Genomic DNA, 21,790 nt, shown 5'->3' on the forward strand with positions numbered 1-21,790 from the left:
AGTTAGCATATTCAAAAGCAGAGACATTACTTTGCCAACAAAGGTCCGTCTAGTCGAGGCTATGGTTTTTCCTGTGGTCATGTATGGATGTGAGAGTTGGACTGTGAAGAAGGCTGAGCGCCGAAGAATTGATGCTTTTGAACTGTGGCGTTGGAGAAGACTCTTGAGAGTCCCTTGGACTGCAAGGAGATCCAACCAGTCCATTCTGAAGGAGATCAGCCCTGGGATTTCTTTGGAAGGAATGATGCTAAAGCTGAAACTCCAGTACTTTGGCCATCTCATGCAAAGAGCTGACTCATTGGAAAAGACTCTGATGCTGGGAGGGATTGGGGGCAGGAGGAGAAGGGGACGACAGAGGATGAGACGGCTGGATGGCATCACTGACTCGATGGCTGTGAGTCTGAGTGAACTCCGGGAGCTGGTGATGGACAGGGAGGCCTGGTGTGCTGTGATTCATGGGGTCGCAGAGTCGGACACGACTGAGCGACTGAACTAAACTGAACTGAACTAGATAACTGGATGTGCTGGCAAGGAGTATATTCATTATCACTTCTTGCTTTCCTCCTTTGCATATGGCAAGATCAAGAATTAAGGAAAATCAGTAATCTTAGCTATATCTAGAATAAATACTTCGACAAAATATTTGTCCTTCAGATGGCAATTTTCTAACACAAAGAAAAAGATTTATAAGGGGCATCTTTTTTACCTTCCCAAATAAATAACTTTGAACATGGGCTAAATACTTTGTTTCAGGAAATGAAATGTATGTTATTATTATGAGAAAAAGTCAAATTAATTTCCAGAAATAAATAAATCCTTCCTGCAATATACCTGAATAATATCATGTAAAAAAAGTTATGGACATGTGATATCACCTACCAGTAACCATGAATTTTTAAAAATAAAAGCCTATTCAAGAAAGATTTATGCAGAGAACTAATTACACAGAAACAAAATTTCCATCAGTAACAGAAGGAACATATATCTTGAAAAGATCCCACATGTAAAGTCCCAAGCATTAGAAATGAGTTTGTTTCTGCTACACCAACATGACTGAACCTCAAAAGTGCAATAATTACAGGAACAACCAGGACACAAAATTCATATTTTAAGATTAATCTTCTACTAAGATTGATCTTCTAACAAGCTAAGAAAGAGTTAAATGTATAAACTGGACAAGAATACATACGGGGTGATAAGTCAATGGCATTTCATCTTATTGCTTGTTTCATAGGGCAAATAGGATCAAATACTGGAAATTTTACATGCTTCAAACTAAAAGAACGTCAAAGAAATGATAAGGACGCAATACAGTTCACCACTTGAGAGAACAGACTGATATGAGTGGGAGATCATTAGGTGGACTCTATGGGGATGAACCACGCATTTTTTAAACAATCTTAGAACAGGCCTCATAAAAATGTGAGAATATATATGAAAGCACAGTAAGTGTTTACCATGTACTAGTGCTAAATACAACATGCATGTTATCTCAATTAATCTTCACAGTTCTATGAAGCTGATCCTAATGCATTCCTCCAGCTTACAGATGAAGGAGATGAATCTAAGAAAGGTCAAGGCCTGCTTAGGTTTCACAGCTAGTAAGAGTGGGAGAGCCGGGATTTGAATCCATGTTTGTTTAACTCCAAAGCCCATGTCCTGAACTACTACGCTATACTGTCTACAACTGAAAACATACTGGAGTTTTTTGGGTGAGCCTTCAAAAATTACAATAACAAAATAATAGTTTAACAATTATAATTTAACGATTATCTGAAAAAGAAAAACTGCAAATAAATGTTAACTATGTGATGTTAGCTAGAACTCACACTCAAATGGAAACGTACACTAATGTTATTTCAAGTCTCTGTGCATAACCTCCTGGCTCTGTCTCACTATGAGTTACAGTAGCAGGTGTATACGGAACATGCCAGAAAGAGAGTGAGTGGTGACCTAAATTTAACTCCCAGTGCTATGAACAACCCAGAATGGCATTTATGCGTCATAGGTGTGCCACTCTCAGATAAAATGTGCTGCCCTCTAGTGATTTCAACACCTGTCATTTAACGTTAAACAGTCTCTCCTAAGTGAAGAAGGAAAACTTTTTTTTTTAATTAGAGAACTAAAATCTTCATTTTATTTAATAATCAGAAGAACAGAAGAAACAATGACTGCTTAGGCCAGGAGTAAACTTCTGACATGTAAGAGCAAATACAGAACTATATCCAATAATGATTCACTAATTCATAACAGTTAAGGAAGTATCAGTCCAGAATATGACAAAAGATGAATTAGAGAATACCAGGTAGTTACATTTTATATAAGGAATTCATGCCTTAAAACATAATTCAAACACTGCCTAATTCAAAGCTACGTTCCTGTAAGAATAAATGTAAATGGATACTAATGTGCCTTACAACTACTGTGCTGTATGTCTTTTCCCAAGCATAGTTTCAAAGCATAATAAGTGACTATAATAAGGTCTGGTTTTTTTAATCTGTGAAGGTTTATTTCCTCCAATTTTTCCTACTATAAAATAGCATACTTATCAGGAAAACCACAATACTCTCAATCATCAGAAACAGAATTTGTAGAAAGATGGTCACTGCCTCTTCTTGCTTTCCAAATCTCATAAGAATCTATCTCATTTGTGAAACCCGAACTAAGATTCCTAAGGACAAGGGAGTCTCGGAAATGTAGTTTGTTTCGGGGTATATTTTTTGGGGGGAGGGTGCTTTTATAGCTTTTATTGCTTCCTAGTTGGTGTAGTGGTAAAGAATCTGCCTACCAGTGCAGGAGATCCAAGAGACGTGGGTTCAATCCCTGGGTCGGGAAGATCCCCTAGAGTAGGAAATGGCAACCGTATTCTTGCCTGGAAAATTCCATGGACACAGGAGGCTGGTGGGCTACAGATCATGAGGCCACAAAGAGTCAGATACAACTGAGCAACTAAGCAAATAGTTTTTATTAGTTTATTAGCTACTGTTGTTTTCTTTTCATTAATTTGACTATTAAAAATACAGAACGCTTCACAAATTTGTGTCATCCTTGAGCAGGGGCAATGCTAATCTTCTCTGTATTGTTCCAATTTTAGTGTGAAAAGAAAGTGAAAGTGTCTGACACACACACACACAAAAGTCGTGTCCGACTCTTTGCGACCCCATGAACTGTAGCCTACCAGGCTCCTCAGTCCATGGAATTTTCCAGGCAAGAGTACTGGAGTGGGCTGCCAAAGTGAGCAGCACATATACTAAAGAATGTTAAGAATGCTTTAAAAACACAAAGTATTTGTAGTAAAGTTTTTTGTATCACTATCAGTTCCTTCCCAAACATCAAAAATAATTTTCTATTTTAACACAGATGATAGCTTGGCTTAGGGGTGCCCTAGACTGCTTGAGATTTTAAAGCCAAGTTCCCAGAGATTTTTCATTTTTTTAAATAAAAGGGCTCCTCGTTCAATTCTGCTCCTTTATTTTCTTGGCATTAGTTCCAATACTTCCAGGATGCTTTGTACTAAATTAACAGCAAGATCGTCAGCAGTTATTTGAGCTTCTTTACCACATTTGATGACCACTTGGAATGACAATATTACAGAATATAAAAACTTAAGAATAAAAAAAAAAAAAACTTAAGAATAAAAGTAAAAATAACAGCACAATAATCATCAAAACCATTTGCAGAAGTTCCCATGCATGTAAACAACAGTATGGTTCTCTAGATACTGACATATGATACTCTATTCCTGTTACCAGCTGAAGTGGTACCACCTAGAGTAAACATGGTTTGTAATTCACTAGGTCCATCAGCTTGGAAACTAAGAGATTCATAAATTGCTTGACATTTGTACTACTTAAAGTTTGTAGTATAAAGTGCTATTTTGTATTGTTTCAAATTCACACACACAAAAAAATCACTTAAAGTTAGTTAACAGAATCATACTGTATTTTAAATAGTTTTATTGAAGTGTAATTTACAAACCATAAAACTTCTCCATTTTAAGTGTACAATTCAATTAATTTTAGTAAATACATAGTCTTGTAACTATTTCAAGATTTCAACACAATCCAGTGTTAGAACCGTACTATACATTTTTTTAACTCTAAAATTTAAATCTTAGATTTATTAGCTTCACTTAACTTGTGTGTGCTCAGTCACTCAGGTGTATATGATGCTTTGTGACCCCATGGACTGCCAAGATCCTCTGTCCATGGGATTTCCCAGGCAAGAATACTAGAGTGGGTTGCCATTTCCTCCTCCAGGGTATCTTCCCAACCTAAGGATGGAACCTGAGTCTCTTGCATTGCAGGTAAGATTCTTTACTGCTGAGCCACCGGGAAAGCCCTTCACTTACCTAAACTAACTCAAAATACTGACAAAAGTTTCTTGGATCTGCTGAAATGGGAAGATACAATTTACTCTCAACAAACACACTTGCTATCTAAAAAGAAAAATGCTAAGACAGTTTTAAACATACTAAAAGGATCATGCTGGGGAGGATTTAAAATGTCCTCTAAACTCGTGCACAATGTTAACATGGAAAACTACTCACCATAAGCAGTACAAGAGAATGTGAAATTAAGTAGAGTCCCTGTGTATATTCTGAATTCTCAAATTAGTGAAGTAAGTTTTGCTGAGGCTCTTGTATCAATAAAATCTGACATACGTGCCTTTGAAAACTAAAATGATTTATTTATTTGCAAGTGAGTATAAAACCAGCCATGAATACTTGATGGCAAATACCTATCTGCAAAAAATCTCAGCATTGACAATATTGCCCAAAACCGTGAATTGTTATCTGCCTCTTTTTCAAAAAAAAATTTATATTTTCTTAAATTACCAGTTAAGTAGATAAATACACATATATTTTGGCATGATATATAGTAAAGTATCCTAAGATCTCTTTATGATCAACATGAAAAAAGTGTGACAGTAAAACTTCTAAAACTCTTGGAATTTCCTGCGTGATGTGGTGAGAGGGGTGCTTTTCATAAGTCCTTTTCAACTATAACCAAAGATTATGCTCATGAGGTGACTCCTGGAGGATGGGGGATGTTTACCAAGGGAATAAACCCTGTGATTAGAAATCTAGAACTTCTGGGGTTTCCCTGGTAGCTCAGTGGTAAAGAACAGGCCTGCCAATGCAGGACACATGGGTTCGACCCCTGATCTGGGAAGATCTCATATGCTGCGGGGCAACTAAGCCTGTGCGTCACAACTATTAACCCTGTGCTCTCGAGCCTGGGAGCCGCAACTACTGAAGCCTGCGTATGTTAGAGCCCACACTCCATAAGAGAAGCCACCCCAATGAGAAGCCTACACATCACAGCCAGAGAGTAGCCCCCATTCACCACAACTAGAGAGAAGCCCGTGTAGCAATGAAGACCCAGCACAGCCAATAATAATAAATTAAAAAGAAAAAAAATTGGAACTTTCAACTCCAACCCTGACCCTTAAAGAGAGAAAGGCTGAGAATTAAGTTAATCACCAATAGCTGATGACTTAATTAGCTGTGCCTATATAATGGAACCTCCGTAAGAACACGATAGAGTTTAGAGAGCTCCAGGTTGGTGAACATATCCAGGTGCAAGGAGAGTGCTGTGTCTGAAGAGGGTATGAAAGTTCTACACCCATTTCCCATACCTTGCCCTATGCATCTATTGCACTTGACTATTGCTTAATTATATCTTTCATAATAGATGAGTACTAGAAAGTAAAGTGCTTCTCAAAATTCTGTGCACCATCCTATCAATAGTAAACTATCAAGCCTAAGGAGGGATTGGTGGGAACCTGTGATTTATAGAAAAAACACTGGTCAGAAGCACGAGAGGTTTGGCGCTGCAACTGGCATGTGAGTGGGGTGCACTCTTGTGAGATAAGCCCTTAACCTGTGGAGTCTGCACTAACACTGGGTATTTGAGTGTTTGACTGAAGGGAATTGCAGGACACCCCAACTGGTGTCCACAGAGAACTGGAGAATTTCTTGGCATGGAAATTCCACTCATTTTGTGTCAAAAGTTGTAAATAAAGGGAAACAAGTCTTCCTTTAAACATGTTTTGTTAATGGTTTCAATGAGAGCCTTGATGACCAAGAAGACCAAACTGAACAAACGAGAAAGTGATAGAAAGCTGAGAGGGATGTCAAATCTAAATCTATCTTAATTCAGGATGATGACTTGAGAAAGGACAATTTAGTACTGAATAGGAAAAATAAACATAACATCTAAAAGCTTGGGTCCAAAGAAACAACTACACAGAACAAATGAGGGAAGAAGTGACTTAAAAATAACATAGCTAACAATAACAACAAAGAACTTAAGTTTCAGCTTACCATTAGCTCAACATTAGCAATGTTAGTTAATGTAGGGACTTCCCTGGTAGTCCAGGGGTTAAGAATTCGCCTGCCAGTACAGGGAAACATGGGTTCCATCCCTGTCCGGGAAGATTCCACAGCCACAGGGCAACTAACCCTGTGAGCCGTAACTACGGGCCCCGTGCCCTAGAGCCCATGTTCCACGAGGGAAGCCACCACAGTGAGAGGCCTGCGCACCACAACGAGAAAGCAGCCCCCATTCATGGCAGCTAGAGAAGCCCACGTGCAGCACCAAAGACCCAGAGCAGCCAAAAACAAATAAAGAAACTTAAGAGCAAAACAAAAAAACCCCAAAACTAATACAGTTCTTAGACTCTGTAATTATAATGTTCAGAATTTCTTGTTCAGTATGACAGAGCATAAGGATCTACTTCTCCTTTCTAAAGGCCCACTAAAAAGGATAGGATCCATGGCAGTCCAGTGGTTGGAACTCCCCACCTGAACTGCCAAGGGTATGGATTCAATCAAGCCACATGGTGCAACCAAAAAAAAAAAAAGACAGGAAGAAAATAACAGCATCACTGGAAAACATGGAAAAGGTATCACCAGACCAGAAATTTTAGAGAATACCTTGAAATTAGCCAATAGAGACTCAATCAGGTCCTAAAAAACCATAGCCCAATTATCCTAGAGGCAAAAATCATCTTCCTCTGTGTGTTAGGGAAGTTCCAAACTCCAAGCCAATAAATATTGCTACCCTGTTCCCTGGACTTTATATTTGTTATATAATTTAATTCTCATAATTATTTTGTTAAGTAAGATATACCCATTTTTCAGATGAAGAAGCAAGTTATATAATCACATAAATAATAAATGGTGAATCTAGAATTTGGACTCCATCAGTCTGAATCTACAATCTGTATTTTTAGTCATTATACAGATGAGGGCCAAAAGGTAATCCATTAGAGTAACTTATTAAAGTAATAACACTAAATCCAGTTGGCACAGTTGGGCCCTCTCCCCCTATTCCCTCAAGTTAAATAGAGTAGTTCACTCCATTAGTTCCTGGATTAAATCTTCTTTCTATTAAATGAGTGAAATCTCTCTAGACTGCCTTGAGAGCCTAAGAGAGGAGGAAAGACACATGAGTTAACTGCAGATTCCCAGGTAGATACGGAGGAAGAAATCAATTTCTAGGAAAGGAAGATCCACACAAAACAAATGATACCACTACCAGAAATAAGATTCCTTACTTCAGCAGCTGTGGAGATTCTGGACTAAAAGCTCCAAAACAACATTTCTCACGGAGAACTATGCCACAAAGAGTTCACAGTCAGTCTTCCAATCCAGAGAACACATCTGTCTTCTAGGTGCTGAGACAATACAGCACGGTGGCTTCTGGACTCTAGAGTCAGCTGTCTGAGCCAAGTCTAAGCTCTGTCACTTTGTCGCTGTGTAACTCTGGGGAAGTGACTTAATACCTGTGTACCTCTCTCCCCATCTGAAAAATGAGGATGAGAACTATAATTACCTCATAAAAGCTGTTGTGAGGACTAAGTGAGATGGTTTTTACTCCGAATTGTGCCTGACCCAGAAAAGGAACCATGGGCCGTAGCAGAGAGCCTAGAACATGACATGCAAACAATGGTAATTGTTAGATATTAAGTTCAGGGGAAAGGAGATGAATTAGATGATGCTGCTAAAAAAAAAAAAAAAAAAAACTTCCAACCTTGAAAATCTATCAAATTCTTAACAAGAAAAAAAAATTAATTTTTATCAAATAAGACAAAGCAAATTCCAAAATGATAAAGTACTCACTGAAGTCAGATCAATACTTGGTTAAAGTTTACCCCTGAGCCTCTGAAGGCATTTGTCAACCTCTCTTCATTTATGACTATTAATAAATTGCCTCTCATTAATATATATCAAATGTGAAAAATGAATTTGGATTTAGGGGACGAGGATAGTTAAATGACTTCTGAGCAATCCTGATTAATAGCAAATAACAGATATAACAGAAGTACTCCCTTACTGGAGTTCTGGCCATAGATTCAGCTCTTTTAGTCCAGAAGTTCCAAAATGGAAACTTGCAATAACAAAATATTCAAATAATTCCCAAGAAGGAACAAAATATAACAGCATCATGTCAACTGGAGTCTCCAGGGCAATAACAGGCCAAGGCACTGTTAGGCTGCAGAGAAAAGGAAAAGCCAGCCAGCCAAATAGTCATTGACAGCTCAAGTTAAGACATGGGTGGGGTCAGGAACTTATTACAAACCTAAGCTAACTGAATGGATGGGTGGATTATGGGTCCCACTCTAGAAATCCTACCCATTTAGAGTTCCAAATTAACAGCAATTCCTCAGAAACAACTTGAAGCCCCAGAAATAAAACCATCTGCCTAGAGGTCTTCTTGGCCAGATGCAATGTAAACCCAACACAGACCCCCTGAGCAGTAGCCTGAAAACCTTTTATAACTGATAACCTGAAGAAATGAGAGATGGATTCCACCAACTGCTATGATCAGTAGAAAAAAGAAACTCTGGGCATGCCAAACAGAACAAAATCTGAGATGCATATTAGGAGACTAATAAGTAGACAACAACACATCTACCTGATCCTTATCATGAAGTCAGACAGAAACTGCAAGCAGAAGATTAGAATAGAGAGGGCAAATACAACTTTCCTAAAATAAAACATGAATAGTCTCAGGTCCCCTTCCTCATATTTATAAATTTTTCCTACTTCTTTTTCTCTGTGGCTTTCTTTGCTGCTTATCCACTTTGCTATCTTTTCTAGTTGTTCCATTCCCACTTTTACATCTGACTTCTTTTAAAAATCCTTCTCTTTGTTCTTTTTCCAACTTATTGTCACAAATACCATTCTAATAAGTTACAAAAGAAACTGTATAAATATATACCTATATATATATCTAAAGAAAGCTTTGACAAATTCTATTTGTTGACATGAATATTATCTATTTTTTTTCTGGCCAATAATCTCTATATGTCAAAAATCTTATACCTATGCCAAGAGCAGAGAAACTATTAAAAAACACTCAAGTCTAATGAAAAATTTTTTAAGACAGTAAGTCAAGGAAGCAATTTTTTTTTTTTTCTCACTCTGTCTCTCTCTCTCTTTTTTTTTTTTCAGCTGCGCTGGGCAGCCTTTAGTTCCTTGACCGGGATTGAACCTGGGCCATCACAGTGAAAGCCCAGAATCCTAACGACTACTCCCAGAAGCAGTTTTAATCATTCCTCCTTAGAAGACTTCACTTAAGAAGTCTATTCAAAGTTCTTTTCTCTTTAAAGTAGGAAACAAACATAATGGTATGTGATAATGTATGTATTGACTACTTACACCAAAATGTAGCCTGCAACTGAAACAGGGACAAGAAATAGAATTACTTAAAATACTTTAAATGTAAGTCATGAGCTACACGACCATTTCTGAGGTAGTGTGTCTCCCTCTCATATTATTATTTTTTTCCACCCTCCAACACTTTAACTGGGATTCTTTCACTTGGAATGTAATTTTAAAATAATGTTACAATCCTATCTGTGGTAAGTGCTTGAATTTGTATCAGTAAGTTCACTTGCAAAGTTAAACTGAAAGGAGAAAAACCAATAAATATGATAGAACTGTTTATCTCTTGGCTGTTTTCTAAAAAGTAGTAACCATATTAACACACTTTAGCAAATGATTTCAAGAATATAAAAGAATAAAATGACACAATCCATAAAAAACACATAAAATAACCACCTTACCAGTATCATTAACAAGGGAATTAGGATCAGATGCCCCCAAGGTAGCTTCGAACTCCTCTTGGAGACGATATGCTCTTTGCAACAGAGATTCAAGTTTATGGATGAATTCAGTACTAATAATATCCTACAAGAAGAGAACACATACACAGCAAGTATTAGATGTTAATGTTAAAATTCTACATATTCTCCACTTTTAAATGAAAGAAAAGTGAGGAATGTTATTTAAAAAACTACTGGTTGGGTGGTGAGAATACTGCGATAGAAGTCAGGGGGCTGGGGTTCTGGCTGTGCCTCGCATGGAGTCACCTCCATTTCCTACTCTGTATAATTGAGTTGGACTAGATCAGGGGTTCTCAATGTAAGGTCCCTAATCAGGAGCATCAGTATTACCTGGGAACTTGTTAGAAATACAAATTACAAGTGAATTAGAAAACTCTGGAGGTGGGGCCCCCAAGTCTGTGTTTTAATAAGCCTTTCAGAGGCTTGTGATGCATGCTCAACTTTGAAAATCATTAGCCTAGATGATGATCAATAAATAACAGTCTAGCTCTACATGACTATATAAATATAATGGCACTTAATTCAATCCAAAGCACAAAGCAGAGGTTAAAAAATTCCTTCAGAAATCATATCTGCTTAATTCTATATATTCTTGGAAAATCATGAAATGATGAATTGCAAATTTGAAATTTAACAGCTAACTGAAGAGGAAGAGCCCAGTGAGAAATATCCCTACACAAATCCCAAAGGAGAAAAACATAAAAAGTTCTGTTAAATGCCACAGAAATCAAGGACACTGAATCAACATTAAAAATAGTTAAATTTTTCCAATATTATGAAGACCACTCCCAAATAAGTCACCCTTACATCTACACTTTCTTCTGCAATAGCATCTCCTGCACCCAATTTAATGGAACCACAGGCTTCATCTTCAGCCTGTCTATTTCGAAAGGTTAGAGCTTGTTCCCATCGACGCAATGCCTCTTCAAACAATTCCATACCTAAAAATTAAGAACAGAACAATTTTATTTTTTTTGGCATGGCGGCTTTTGGGATCTTAATTCCCCGACCAGGGAACAAACTCACACCCCCTGCAGTGGAGTGTAGAGTCTTAACCACCAGAAGTCCTTCTTAGTAGAATCTTAATATCCTAATATATTCCAGGTCTACAGTTCCAGTCAACCAACAATCAGGGAGAAATGACCGATGTGTTTTTCCTTTCTAAAAACTAGTAAGTCAAATGCATACAATAATTGGAATTTTTCCAAAACAATATCATAAATTCATCAAAGTCCCAACAATAATAGCTAATTTTTATAGTCACAGAACTATCTTTCAAAATATCCCTCTAAATTAAAAACTGATAGGCAAATAGAAAAACAGGTTGAGAAGAAACTATAAGGTTTATAAGAGGCTTTCAGAAGAAGAAAGCAAAGCTAAGAAGAAAAATAATAGCACAGAAGTCTAGAATAATGTCTTTTCTATCTTTTTTCCACCAAAAGGTGTCTTAATCCACTATGATACCAACTTGCTGACTTGGATGGATAAAGTGCTGGACCAGAGTTAAAAATAAACAAGAAGAACCCATAAAAGGTTACAGTCCAAGTAGGAATTTCATATCCCTGCTTACAGAAAGCTTTTGTGGAAAAAATAAGTGATTATGTGCCTCTTTTTCTTCAAATTTTTTCAAAAAAAAAAAGCTTACCAAAATAATTATGTACCTCAAACAAAACCAAAATATTTCAAAAGCTCAATTTCTCTAGACATATAAAAGTAAAAGATCTTTAAAAGCTGCTTAAGAATCTGGCCAAGTCATTCTCAAGATGTTTTTAAGATATGGTAGTTAAAAGAATGTGTGTTAATCACTCAGTCGTGTCTGACTCTTTCGACCCCATGGACTGCAGCTTGCCAGGTTCCTCTGTCCATAAGGATTCTCCAGGCAAGAATACTGGAGTGGGTTGCCATTCCCTTCTCCAGAAGTTAACAGAACACCTGTCCTCAAAAATCATTTCTTCTGTTATCTAGAGAATCTACTACTCTAAACAAATAAAATGTTCTGTGAATGAAATGTAGGTTTTTCCTTTGTTTCATTTTCTGTAGCAAAGAATCATTGCCTGGATCTTCCTTCTAAAAAAATGTATACACTTAAAAGACTTAACTTTTCTAATCTATGTAGTTCTCATTCCTTCATCCTTTTCTCACTCCATCCTCTCTCTGCCCCTCCAATTATTTTGGCTAAATAGAAGGAAGAATTATTTAACGCCAGAGATGCCCAAAGAGAAAAGGTGCCTCTCAGGAAGTTCTGTGTTTCACCTCACTGCAGAACACAGTCCAACTGTCACATATCAGCAATTCTGTAATAGAATTGAAACAGTATTTCCTACCAATCCTAATTCTATGACACTGAGACTCCCTACAGCTTCTCTAAGCTTTGCTCTATTTCTCTTCAACTCTCTCTATAGTCCTGTGAAGTGGCCAAAGTAGGTTTACTAGGCATAGTTAAATCTAGAAGCACAGTGAGCTTAATTCTTGGAAACTTCGGAAAAGGTAGCAGAAGAACTACTCTTACATCCTTCGCCAAGGGCAGGAGTACCCAGTGTACCACAGCAGCATCTTTAATGATTGATTCTAGAGTGTGAGGAAGGCACACAGTCCTTCTGCCAACTCATCACCCCCTTACTGCTCACTGGCTAGGACCACAAGACTTTTCTGGTTTTATTTTTTAGTTAGCATGCATTTCCCTTAAAAGGAATATAGCCTGAAATAGAGTACAGAGGAACACAGGCAAGGATTTGAAAAAGTATTTGAGTCTGATTCAGTATTAAGGGCTCTGGTCCTCTTTCTGGGTTCCTGTGAAACTTTCTAGACATTCTTATGTTCTAGCTGTAACAGAGGCCCCTTTCTATGTAAAATCCTTCCTAGATATAGGAAGAATACAAATGATAGCTAGATAAAAGGCTACTTTCAGTGCATTTTGATTGATTCATTAGATAGAAGTCAACAGATGAGGTTAGGTGAGTGTAACAGACTGAATAATGACCACCCAAAGATGGTTCCTAGTACATGGAACTTGTAAATGTTACCATATAAGATAATCTTTGTGGGTGTGATTAAGAATCTTAACATGGGGAGATTACCCTATATTATCTGATAGGCTCTAGATCCAATCACAACCATCCTCATAACAGAGAGGCGGACGGAGATCTGAAACACACGATGAAGAGGAAGGCAAGGGTTGGAGTCATGTGGCCACAAGCCTAAAGTGGCATCAGAAGCTGCAAGAGGTACCGACTGAATTCTCCTCCAAGACTCCAGAGGGAACATGGCCCAAACGACACCTTGAGTTCAGTCCATGATAATGATTTCAGACTTCAGGCCTCCAGAACTCCAAAAGAGTATATTTCTATCATTTTAAGCCACCAAATTTGTGGTAGTTTCTATAGCAGCCTCAGAAAACTAATACAACATGTTATGTTATGTAGACTGGAGTCAACAGATATGAGAACATTTTAGAATTACAGCTGCTTCCCTTAGAACAATTCATCATTCTTCATTTTCACATTACATGTGAGTACAGTATCTTAAACCATTATTATGTTATTCCTACCCATCAAATATAAGTTCTCAGGAGTCGTCACAGGAATATTAACAAGTTTAATATCATCTTCATCTGCTTTGTCCCAGGAATTAGAATTGCCACAAGCACAGCTATGACAAGAATTGACACTCTGGACCTAAAATTGGATGGACAGAAGTTACTTCAAAATCTCTTTTGTAACAGTATTTTGTGTTCTTTTATATTTATAAATTATTTACATAAATCCTAATCCTGGTAGAACAACCCATGAGATTTCTACCTGAAGAGATAAATCTGATTATACTCAATCAAACTTAGAATTCATAAGACCCTACGTACTCTGAACACTTATTTGCTCAAAATTATACATGTTGAACAATATTTTGAACATAAACCAGTTGTTGTTGTTTAGTCGCTCAGTCACATCCACCTCTTTTCTGACTCCAAAGACTGTAGCCCGCCAGGCTCCTCTGTCCATGGGATTTTTCAGGCAAGGATACTGGAGTGGGTTGCCATTTCCCTCTCCAGGGGATCTTCCCAACTCAGGGATCAAACCGACATCTCTGCATCTCCTGCACTGTAGGCAGAGTCTTTACCACTGAGCCACCAGGGAATTTATTTCCATCAAAAATCAAGCAGCTATTTTTATAGTTTACTGTCATTTAAGTATTTACTTATAAATTTTACCCACACCTACTTTGATTTGAGGTAACTAGCTTACTTTCCTTTCAGAACTTATTACAATGCTGATTATCTGCTGTAATAATGAAAATCGAAAAGCCTCTATCATCTTTACTTCTCTAGCAAGGTCTGCTGAGCCAATCATTTGTCACTTCTTTGCAAAGACTCCCAAATCTTGAACTCCAGTTCTGCCCTCTTTTGAGAAATCTAAGCTCACATTTCCACCTGCCTATTTGATGACTCCACGTGGCTCTCCTGCTGGCATCTCAAACTGATAATACGAAAAAAGAGCTTTCCATCTTCCCAAAACAAAAACTCCTCCCAAGTTCAGTAAAATTACTTTTATCTCCATAACTTCTCAAACTAGGTAACAAGAAGTCATCTTTAACTTCTCTTCCCACACCTCTCATATCTAGTTATCAAGTCTTGTGGACCCTGTCCCCTCCTTTTCTACTCCTGTTGTTATGACTCTCACTCAGGCACTCATTAAGAGGCAGAAATCTGGGTTCACAGTCCTAACAGCGGAGTAAGTAAGTAGGTCAGCGAAGGCATGGATAGCGAAGTGATTCTAAAGACTAATTATTTATACTGTTATCATAAAACTTCTTTTCTCTAGTCAAGAACAGCTTCAATTTTCAGTTCAGAAAATTTAAGAGAGGTACCTCTCTGACACAGAGGAGGTCCAGATTATAGAAAGGGCATATACTTCATTATCCTACTCAGTTTCCCAGAGGAATTGAAAGGGCACGTCTTTGATCTAAATGTTCCTCCCACGGACAGAGGAACCTGGTGGGCTACAGTCCAAGGGGCCGCAAAGAGTCAGACATCACTGAGTGACTAAGTACAACACAGCACAGCACAGCAGAAGAGCCTTTAAAATGTGATATATTTTTAGGCATTTAAGAAAGGAGCAGCTATCTGTTCCAATAAAATACAGAAGCAAGGTATGAACAGATTATAGTATTCTATTAAACTATTTTTTAAATGAATAATCATGATGTTAGAGGCATATTCTCCCTGGAATACACATAAGAAACTGTCAGTGTTCATCTCTAAGGAGGGAAATTGAGAAGATTAGGAGCACATTTTTCATGTACATTATTTAGTAGCAAGTGCATATCCTACCTGTTATGTAAAGTAACTTTTAAACTATATTATATTTGAATAAACATTAACTTTACTCTTCACCTGTCAATCAATACTATGTTAATGGTATAAAGGAAGAGGTAAAGACTCCATACTTGGCTTCAGCAAGCCAAATACTGCTACATAAGCAGGTTCATCAAGCAGTTTTTGTAACCTACACCACGTTTGGCTGCATCTTTTAGCTTTTTGTAGAATACCTAGCTTTGAAGCAACACTTCCATACCAACACCATCCTCACAGGACCCCATAGGATCACATTACCTGACTCAAAAAAACCTGGAACCGAGCTAGCTGAATATTTCACAAAAAGGTAATTTTACTTGTCTGAAGGAACAGGATCAACCAGATTTCTTAAGGTTCTCTCCATGCTAATGCTATGCTATGCTAAGTCACTTCAGTTGTGTCCGACTCTGTGCGACCCCATAGACAGCAGCCCACCAGACTCCCCCATCCCTGGGATTCTCCAGGCAAGATCACTGGAGTGGGTTGCCATTTCCTTCTCCAATGCATGAAAGTGAAAAGTGAAAGTGAAGTCGCTCAGTCGTATCCGACTCCCAGCGACCCCATGGACTGCAGCCTAACAGGATCCTCCGTCCATGGGATTTTCCAGGCAAGAGTACTGGAGTGGGGTGCCATTGTCCCTTCTCCATCTCTCCACACTAAAAGCTATCTAATTGTATGACATTTAAATCAATATATAATGATAGATATATAATTAAAATTAAAAGAAAAAATTAATAAATTGTTTACTTACAGAGGCTAAACTCTGTGCAGAACCCGAGTATTTACTGAAGAGTCCTCCATTAACATAGTTACAAGACTGAGATCCTTTGTCTTTGGCAGAACTTAAAGATAATGTCAAATTCTGTCTGCTACTGGAACAACTTGAACCTACCAAACAAACATATTAAAAGTACTAATAACCCCTATGATAAATTTCAGATAAAATTTCAAAGTTTATATATTCATTCAGAGGGCTCATTTTAAAATACAATTCCCCTCATTGTGTAAATTATTAAATATATCATACCATTATTAAAATCTATATCTCTAAATAACATTTTTAATACTGCTTCTGAAATGAAGATTAAAACACGCATTTAATTAATTAAGGTGGTATCTGAATGGCCTACTGTACAATCAGTATAAAAATATTGGCAACTATGAACCTTCAAATTATAAATTTAACAAAATATAAGCACTTCTTATATTCTTTCCTGAATTATATCAAAACTTTATCCATATCACATTATCTTAGTCTTTTATACATCTGTCTCCCCTAATCATCTATCCATTCATCTTAGGCAGATGCTGTGTCTTAGTTTATCTTAATACAGCAGTTAAACTTCTCAAATCAAATCCTGGCACTTACTAGTTATATGAACTCGAGCAAGTCACTTAACTTTTCCATATCTCAATAGGATTATAGTCCTAATTCATAGGATTGTTATAAAGGTTATTTTAACACAGTGAATATACAGCATGTTCACACTGCACCTAAGATCTAATAAAAACCTCAGTAAGTGTGGGTTCATCGCTCAGTCATGTCCGACTCTTCGCAACTTCATGAACTGAAGCCTGCCAGGCTCCTCCATCCATGGGATATTTCAGGCAAGAATACTGGAGTGGGTTGCCATTCCCTTCTCCAGCGGTTCTTCCCAACACAGGAACTGAACCTGAAAGGCATCATTATTGTTGTAAAATGTTAACAACACTTGGCGCAAAACAGTCTTTCATTATTTGCTACACCAACAAATCACAAGAGCATACGATAAATTAACAAATGAAAAATAATTTAAAATTTAAAGAATAAATCCAGCATGCTCAAGAAATTATTTCAATTGATACAATTTGATAATATGTACCATATCTTCGCACAGAGTCAGACATGACTGACGTGACTTAGCAGCAGCAGCAGCACCATATCTTTAAAAAAAAACACAGATTTTTTTAAAGGCCAGCAATTCTACTTCTAGAACTGTATAAACTTAGAAAATAATCAGATAAGTATATACGAAGCAAGAAAAATAACCTAAAGAATATAATAGGGAACTGGTTAAAAAAGTAAAGCACATTTGTACACTAAGTATATATTTAAAAATGATAGCATAGAGATACATCTATTGACATTTAAAAACATTCTTACATAATATTATATATATTTTTTAAGATTTATTGATTGATTTTTGGCTGCTCTGGGTCTTCGTTGCTGCGCACAGGCTTTCTCTAGTTGCAGTGCACAGGTTTCTCATTGCGGTGGCTTCTCTTTTGGAGAGCATGGACTTCTGGGCACATGTGGTCAAAACTTGCTGAGCTTAGTTGGTCCACAGCTTGTGGAACCTTTCCAGACTGGGGATCAAACCTATGTCCTCTGCATTGGCAGGCAGATTCTTAACCACTGGACTACTAGGGAAGCCCCCATAATATTAAATATTAAAAGGCTACAAGAGGTATGGATTTTACTTAAAGTATATAAATCATTTATTTGTATATAATAAAAATTTTATGTCTCAATATATTTAAATGCAAATATAAATGACTATATATATGCCAAAATATTATCAGTAGTTATTTCCGGGTAGCAGAATTTCAAGCAATTTTCATTTTTTATTGATGCTTATCTGTATTATCTAAGATGTCTAATATGGATCTGTATTAACTGTGAGTTATATATTCAGTTCAGTCAATTCAGTCACTCAGTCATGTCTAGCTCTTTACGACCCCAGGAACTGCAGCAGGCCAGGATTCCCCATCCATCACCAACTCCCAGAGCTTGCTCAAACTCATGTCCATCAAGTCAGTGATGCCATCCAATCATCTCATCCTCTGTCATCCTCGTCTCCTCCAACCTTCAATCTTTCCCAGGATCCACATGTTTTCAAATAAGTCAGTTCTTCGCATCAGGTGGCCAAAGTATTGGAGTTTCAGCTTCAGCATCAGTCCTTCCAATGAATATTCAGGACTGATTTCCTTTAGGATGGACTGGTTGGATCTCCTTGCAGTCCAAGGGACTCTCAAGAGTCTTCTCCAACATCATAGTTCAAAAGCATCAATTCTTCGGCGCTCAGCTTTCTTTGTAGTCCAACTCTCACATCCATACATGACTATTGGAAAAACCATAGCTTTGACTAGACGGACTTTTGCTGGCAAAGTAACGTCTCTGTTTTTTAATATGCAGTCTAGGTTGGTCATAGCTTTTCATGAAAAGAGCAAGCATCTTTTAATTTCATGGCTGCAGTCACCATCTGAAGTGATTTTGGAGCCCGAAAAGATAAAGTCTCTCACTGTTTCCATTATTTCCCCATCTATTTTCCATGAAGTGATGGGACTAGATGCAATGATCTTAGTGTTCTGAACGTTGAGTTTTAAGCCAACTCTTTCACTCTTCTCTTTCACTTTTATCTAGAGGCTCTTTAGTTCTTCTTCCCTTTCTGCAATAACGGTGGTATAATCTGCATAACTGAGGTTATTGATAATACTCCCAGCAATCTTGATTCCAGTTTGTGCTTCATCCAGGCTGGCATTTTGCATGATGCACTCTGCATATAAGTTAAATAAGCAGGGTGACAATATACAGCCTTGACGTACTACTTCCTGATTTGGAATCAGACTGCTGTTCCATGTCCAATTCTAACTGTTGCTTCTTGACGTGCATACAGACTTCTCAGGAGACAAGTCAGGTGGTCTGGTATTCCCATCTCTTTCAGAATTTTCCAAAGTTTGTTGTGATCCACACAGTTAAAGGCTTTGGTGTAGTCAATAAAGCAGAAGTAGATGTTTTTCTGGAACTCTCTTGCTTTCTCGATGATCCAACAAATGTAGGCAATTTGATCTCTGGTTCCTCTGCATTTTCTAAATCCAGCTTGAACATCTGGAAGTTCACAGTTCATGTACTGTTGAAGTCTGGCTTGGAGAATTTTGAGCATTACTTTGTTAGTCTGTGAGATGAGTACAATTGTGCAGTAGTTTGAACATTCTTTGGCATTGCCTTTCTTTGGGATTGGACTGAAAACTGACATTTTCCAGTCCTGTGACCATTGCTGAGTTTTCCAAATTTGCTGGCATAGTGAGTGCAGCACTTAGGCAGCATTATCTTTTAGGATCTGAAATAGCTCAACTGGAATTCCATCACCTCCACTAGGTTTTTTCATAGTGATGCTTCCTATGGCCCACTTGACTTTGCATTCCAAGATGTCTGTCTGTAGGTGAGTGATCACACCACCGTGGTTATCTGGGTCATGAAGGTCTTTTTTGTATAGTTCTTCTGTGTATTCTTGCCACATCTTCCTAATATCTTTTGCTTCTGTTAAGTCCATACCATTTCTGTCCTTTATTGTGCCAATCTGCATGATGTTTCCTTGGTATCTCTAATTCTCTTAAGGAGATCTCTAGTCTTTCCTTGGAGAAGGCAATGGCACCCCACTCCAGTACTCTTGCTTGGAAACTCCCATGGATGGAAGAGCCTGGTGGGCTACAGTCCATGGGATCTCGAAGAGTCGGACACGACTGAGCGACTTCATTTTCACTTTTCACTCTCATGCATTGGAGAAGGAAATGGCAACCCACTCCAGTGTTCTTGCCTGGAGAATCCCAGGGACGGCGGAGCCTGGTGGGCTGCCGTCTATGGGGTTGCACAGAGTTGGACACGACTGAAGCGACTTAGCAGCGGCAGCAGCAGCTAGTCTTTCCCATTCTTTTGTTTTTCTCTATTTCTTTGTATTGATCGCTGAGGAAGGCTTTCTTATCTCTCCTTGCTATTCTTTGGAACTCTGCATTGCAATGGGTGTATCTTTCCTTTTCTCTTTTGCCTTTAGTTTCTCTTCTTTTCCAGCTATTTGTAAGGCCTCCTCAGACAGCCATTCTGCCTTTTTGCACTTCTTTTTCTTGGGGATGGTCTTGATCACTGCCTCCTGTACAACGTCACAAACCTCCATCCATACTTCTTCAGGCACTCTGTCTATCAGATCTAATCCCTTGAATCTATTTATCACTTCCACTGTAGAATCATAAGGGATTTGATTTAGGTCATCCTTGAATGTCTAGTGGTTTTCCCTACTTTCTTCAATTTAAGTCTGAATTTGGCAATAAGGAGTTCATGATCTGAGCCACAGTCAGCTCCTGGTCTTCTTTCTGCTGACTATATAGAGCTTCTCCATCTTTGGCTGCAAAGAATATAATCAGTCTGATTTTGGTATTAATCATCTGGTGATGTCCATGTGTAGAGTCTTCTCTTGTGTTGTTGGAAGAGGGTGTTTGCTATCACCAGTGTGTTCTCTTGGCAAACTTTGTTAGCCTTTGCTTCCTTTTGTACTCCAAGGACAAATTTGCCTGTATTCCAGGTATTTCTTGACTTCCTACTTCTGCATTCCAGTCCTCTATAATGAAAAGGACATCTTTTTTGGGTGTTAGTTCTAGAAGGTCTTGTAGGTCTTCACAGAACTGTTCAACTTCAGCTTCTCAGCATTACTGGTTGGGGCATAGACTTGGATTACTGTGATACTGAAGGGTTTGCCTTGGAAACAGAGATCATTCTGTCGTTTTTGAGATTGCATCCAAGTACTGCATTTTGGACTCTTTTGTTGACTATGATGGTTACTCCATTTCTTCTAAGGGATTCTTGTCCACAGTAGTAGATATAACAGTCATCTGAGTTAAATTCACCCATTCCAGTCCATTTTAGTTCACTGATTCCTAAAATGTCAATGTTCAGTCTTGCCATCTCCTGTTTGAGCACTTCCAATTTGCCTTGATTCATGGGCCTAATGTTTGAGGTTCCTATGCAGTATTGCTCTTTACAGCATCAGACTTTACTTCCATCAACAGTCACATGCACTACTGCTGCTGCTAAGTTGCTTCAATCCTGTCCGACTCTGTGTGACCCCATAGACAGCAGCCCACCAGGCTCCGCTGTCCCTGGGACTTTCCAGGCAAGAACACTGGAGTGGGTTGCCATTTCCTTCTCCAATGCATGAAAGTGAAAAGTGAAAGTGAAGTCACTCAGTCGTGTCTGACTCTTCGTGACCTCATTGACTGCAGCCTACCAGGCTCCTCCGTCCATGGGATTTTCCAGGCAAGAGTACTGGAGTGGGTTGCCATTGCCTTCTCCTTGCATCCACTACTGGGTATTGTTTTTGCTTTGGCTCCATCTCTTCATTCTTTCTGGAGTTATTTCTCCACTGTTCTCCAGTAGCGAATTGGGCACCTACTGACCTGGGGAGTTCATCTTTCAGTGTCCTATCTTTTTGCCTTTTCATACTATTCGTGGGATTCTCAAGGCAAGAATACAGAAGTGGTTTGCCATTCCTTTCT

General features: G+C 38.2%; 1 protein-coding gene and 1 non-coding gene across 2 annotated transcripts in view; both read right to left on the reverse strand.

Annotated features, from left to right (window-relative positions):
- MIGA1 (mitoguardin 1) overlaps positions 1–21,790 on the reverse strand; it is a 77,705-nt gene that overhangs the window by 39,756 nt on the left and 16,159 nt on the right. The window contains exons 4-7 of the mRNA XM_024990105.2: positions 16,236–16,372; positions 13,685–13,811; positions 10,945–11,078; positions 10,078–10,201 (exon numbers count right to left, since the gene is read on the reverse strand). Of these exons, the coding sequence (XP_024845873.2) occupies positions 10,078–10,201; positions 10,945–11,078; positions 13,685–13,811; positions 16,236–16,372 (522 nt within the window). The remainder of the gene's footprint in view (positions 1–10,077; positions 10,202–10,944; positions 11,079–13,684; positions 13,812–16,235; positions 16,373–21,790) is intronic.
- On the reverse strand, positions 3,014–3,118 carry LOC112446071 (U6 spliceosomal RNA). Its single transcript, XR_003034149.1, has one exon. It is a non-coding gene; the product is annotated as a U6 spliceosomal RNA (small nuclear RNA).

Source organism: Bos taurus, chromosome 3 (genome assembly GCF_002263795.3).
Source record: "Bos taurus isolate L1 Dominette 01449 registration number 42190680 breed Hereford chromosome 3, ARS-UCD2.0, whole genome shotgun sequence".
In the NCBI taxonomy this organism is placed as follows: Eukaryota; Metazoa; Chordata; class Mammalia; order Artiodactyla; family Bovidae; genus Bos; species Bos taurus.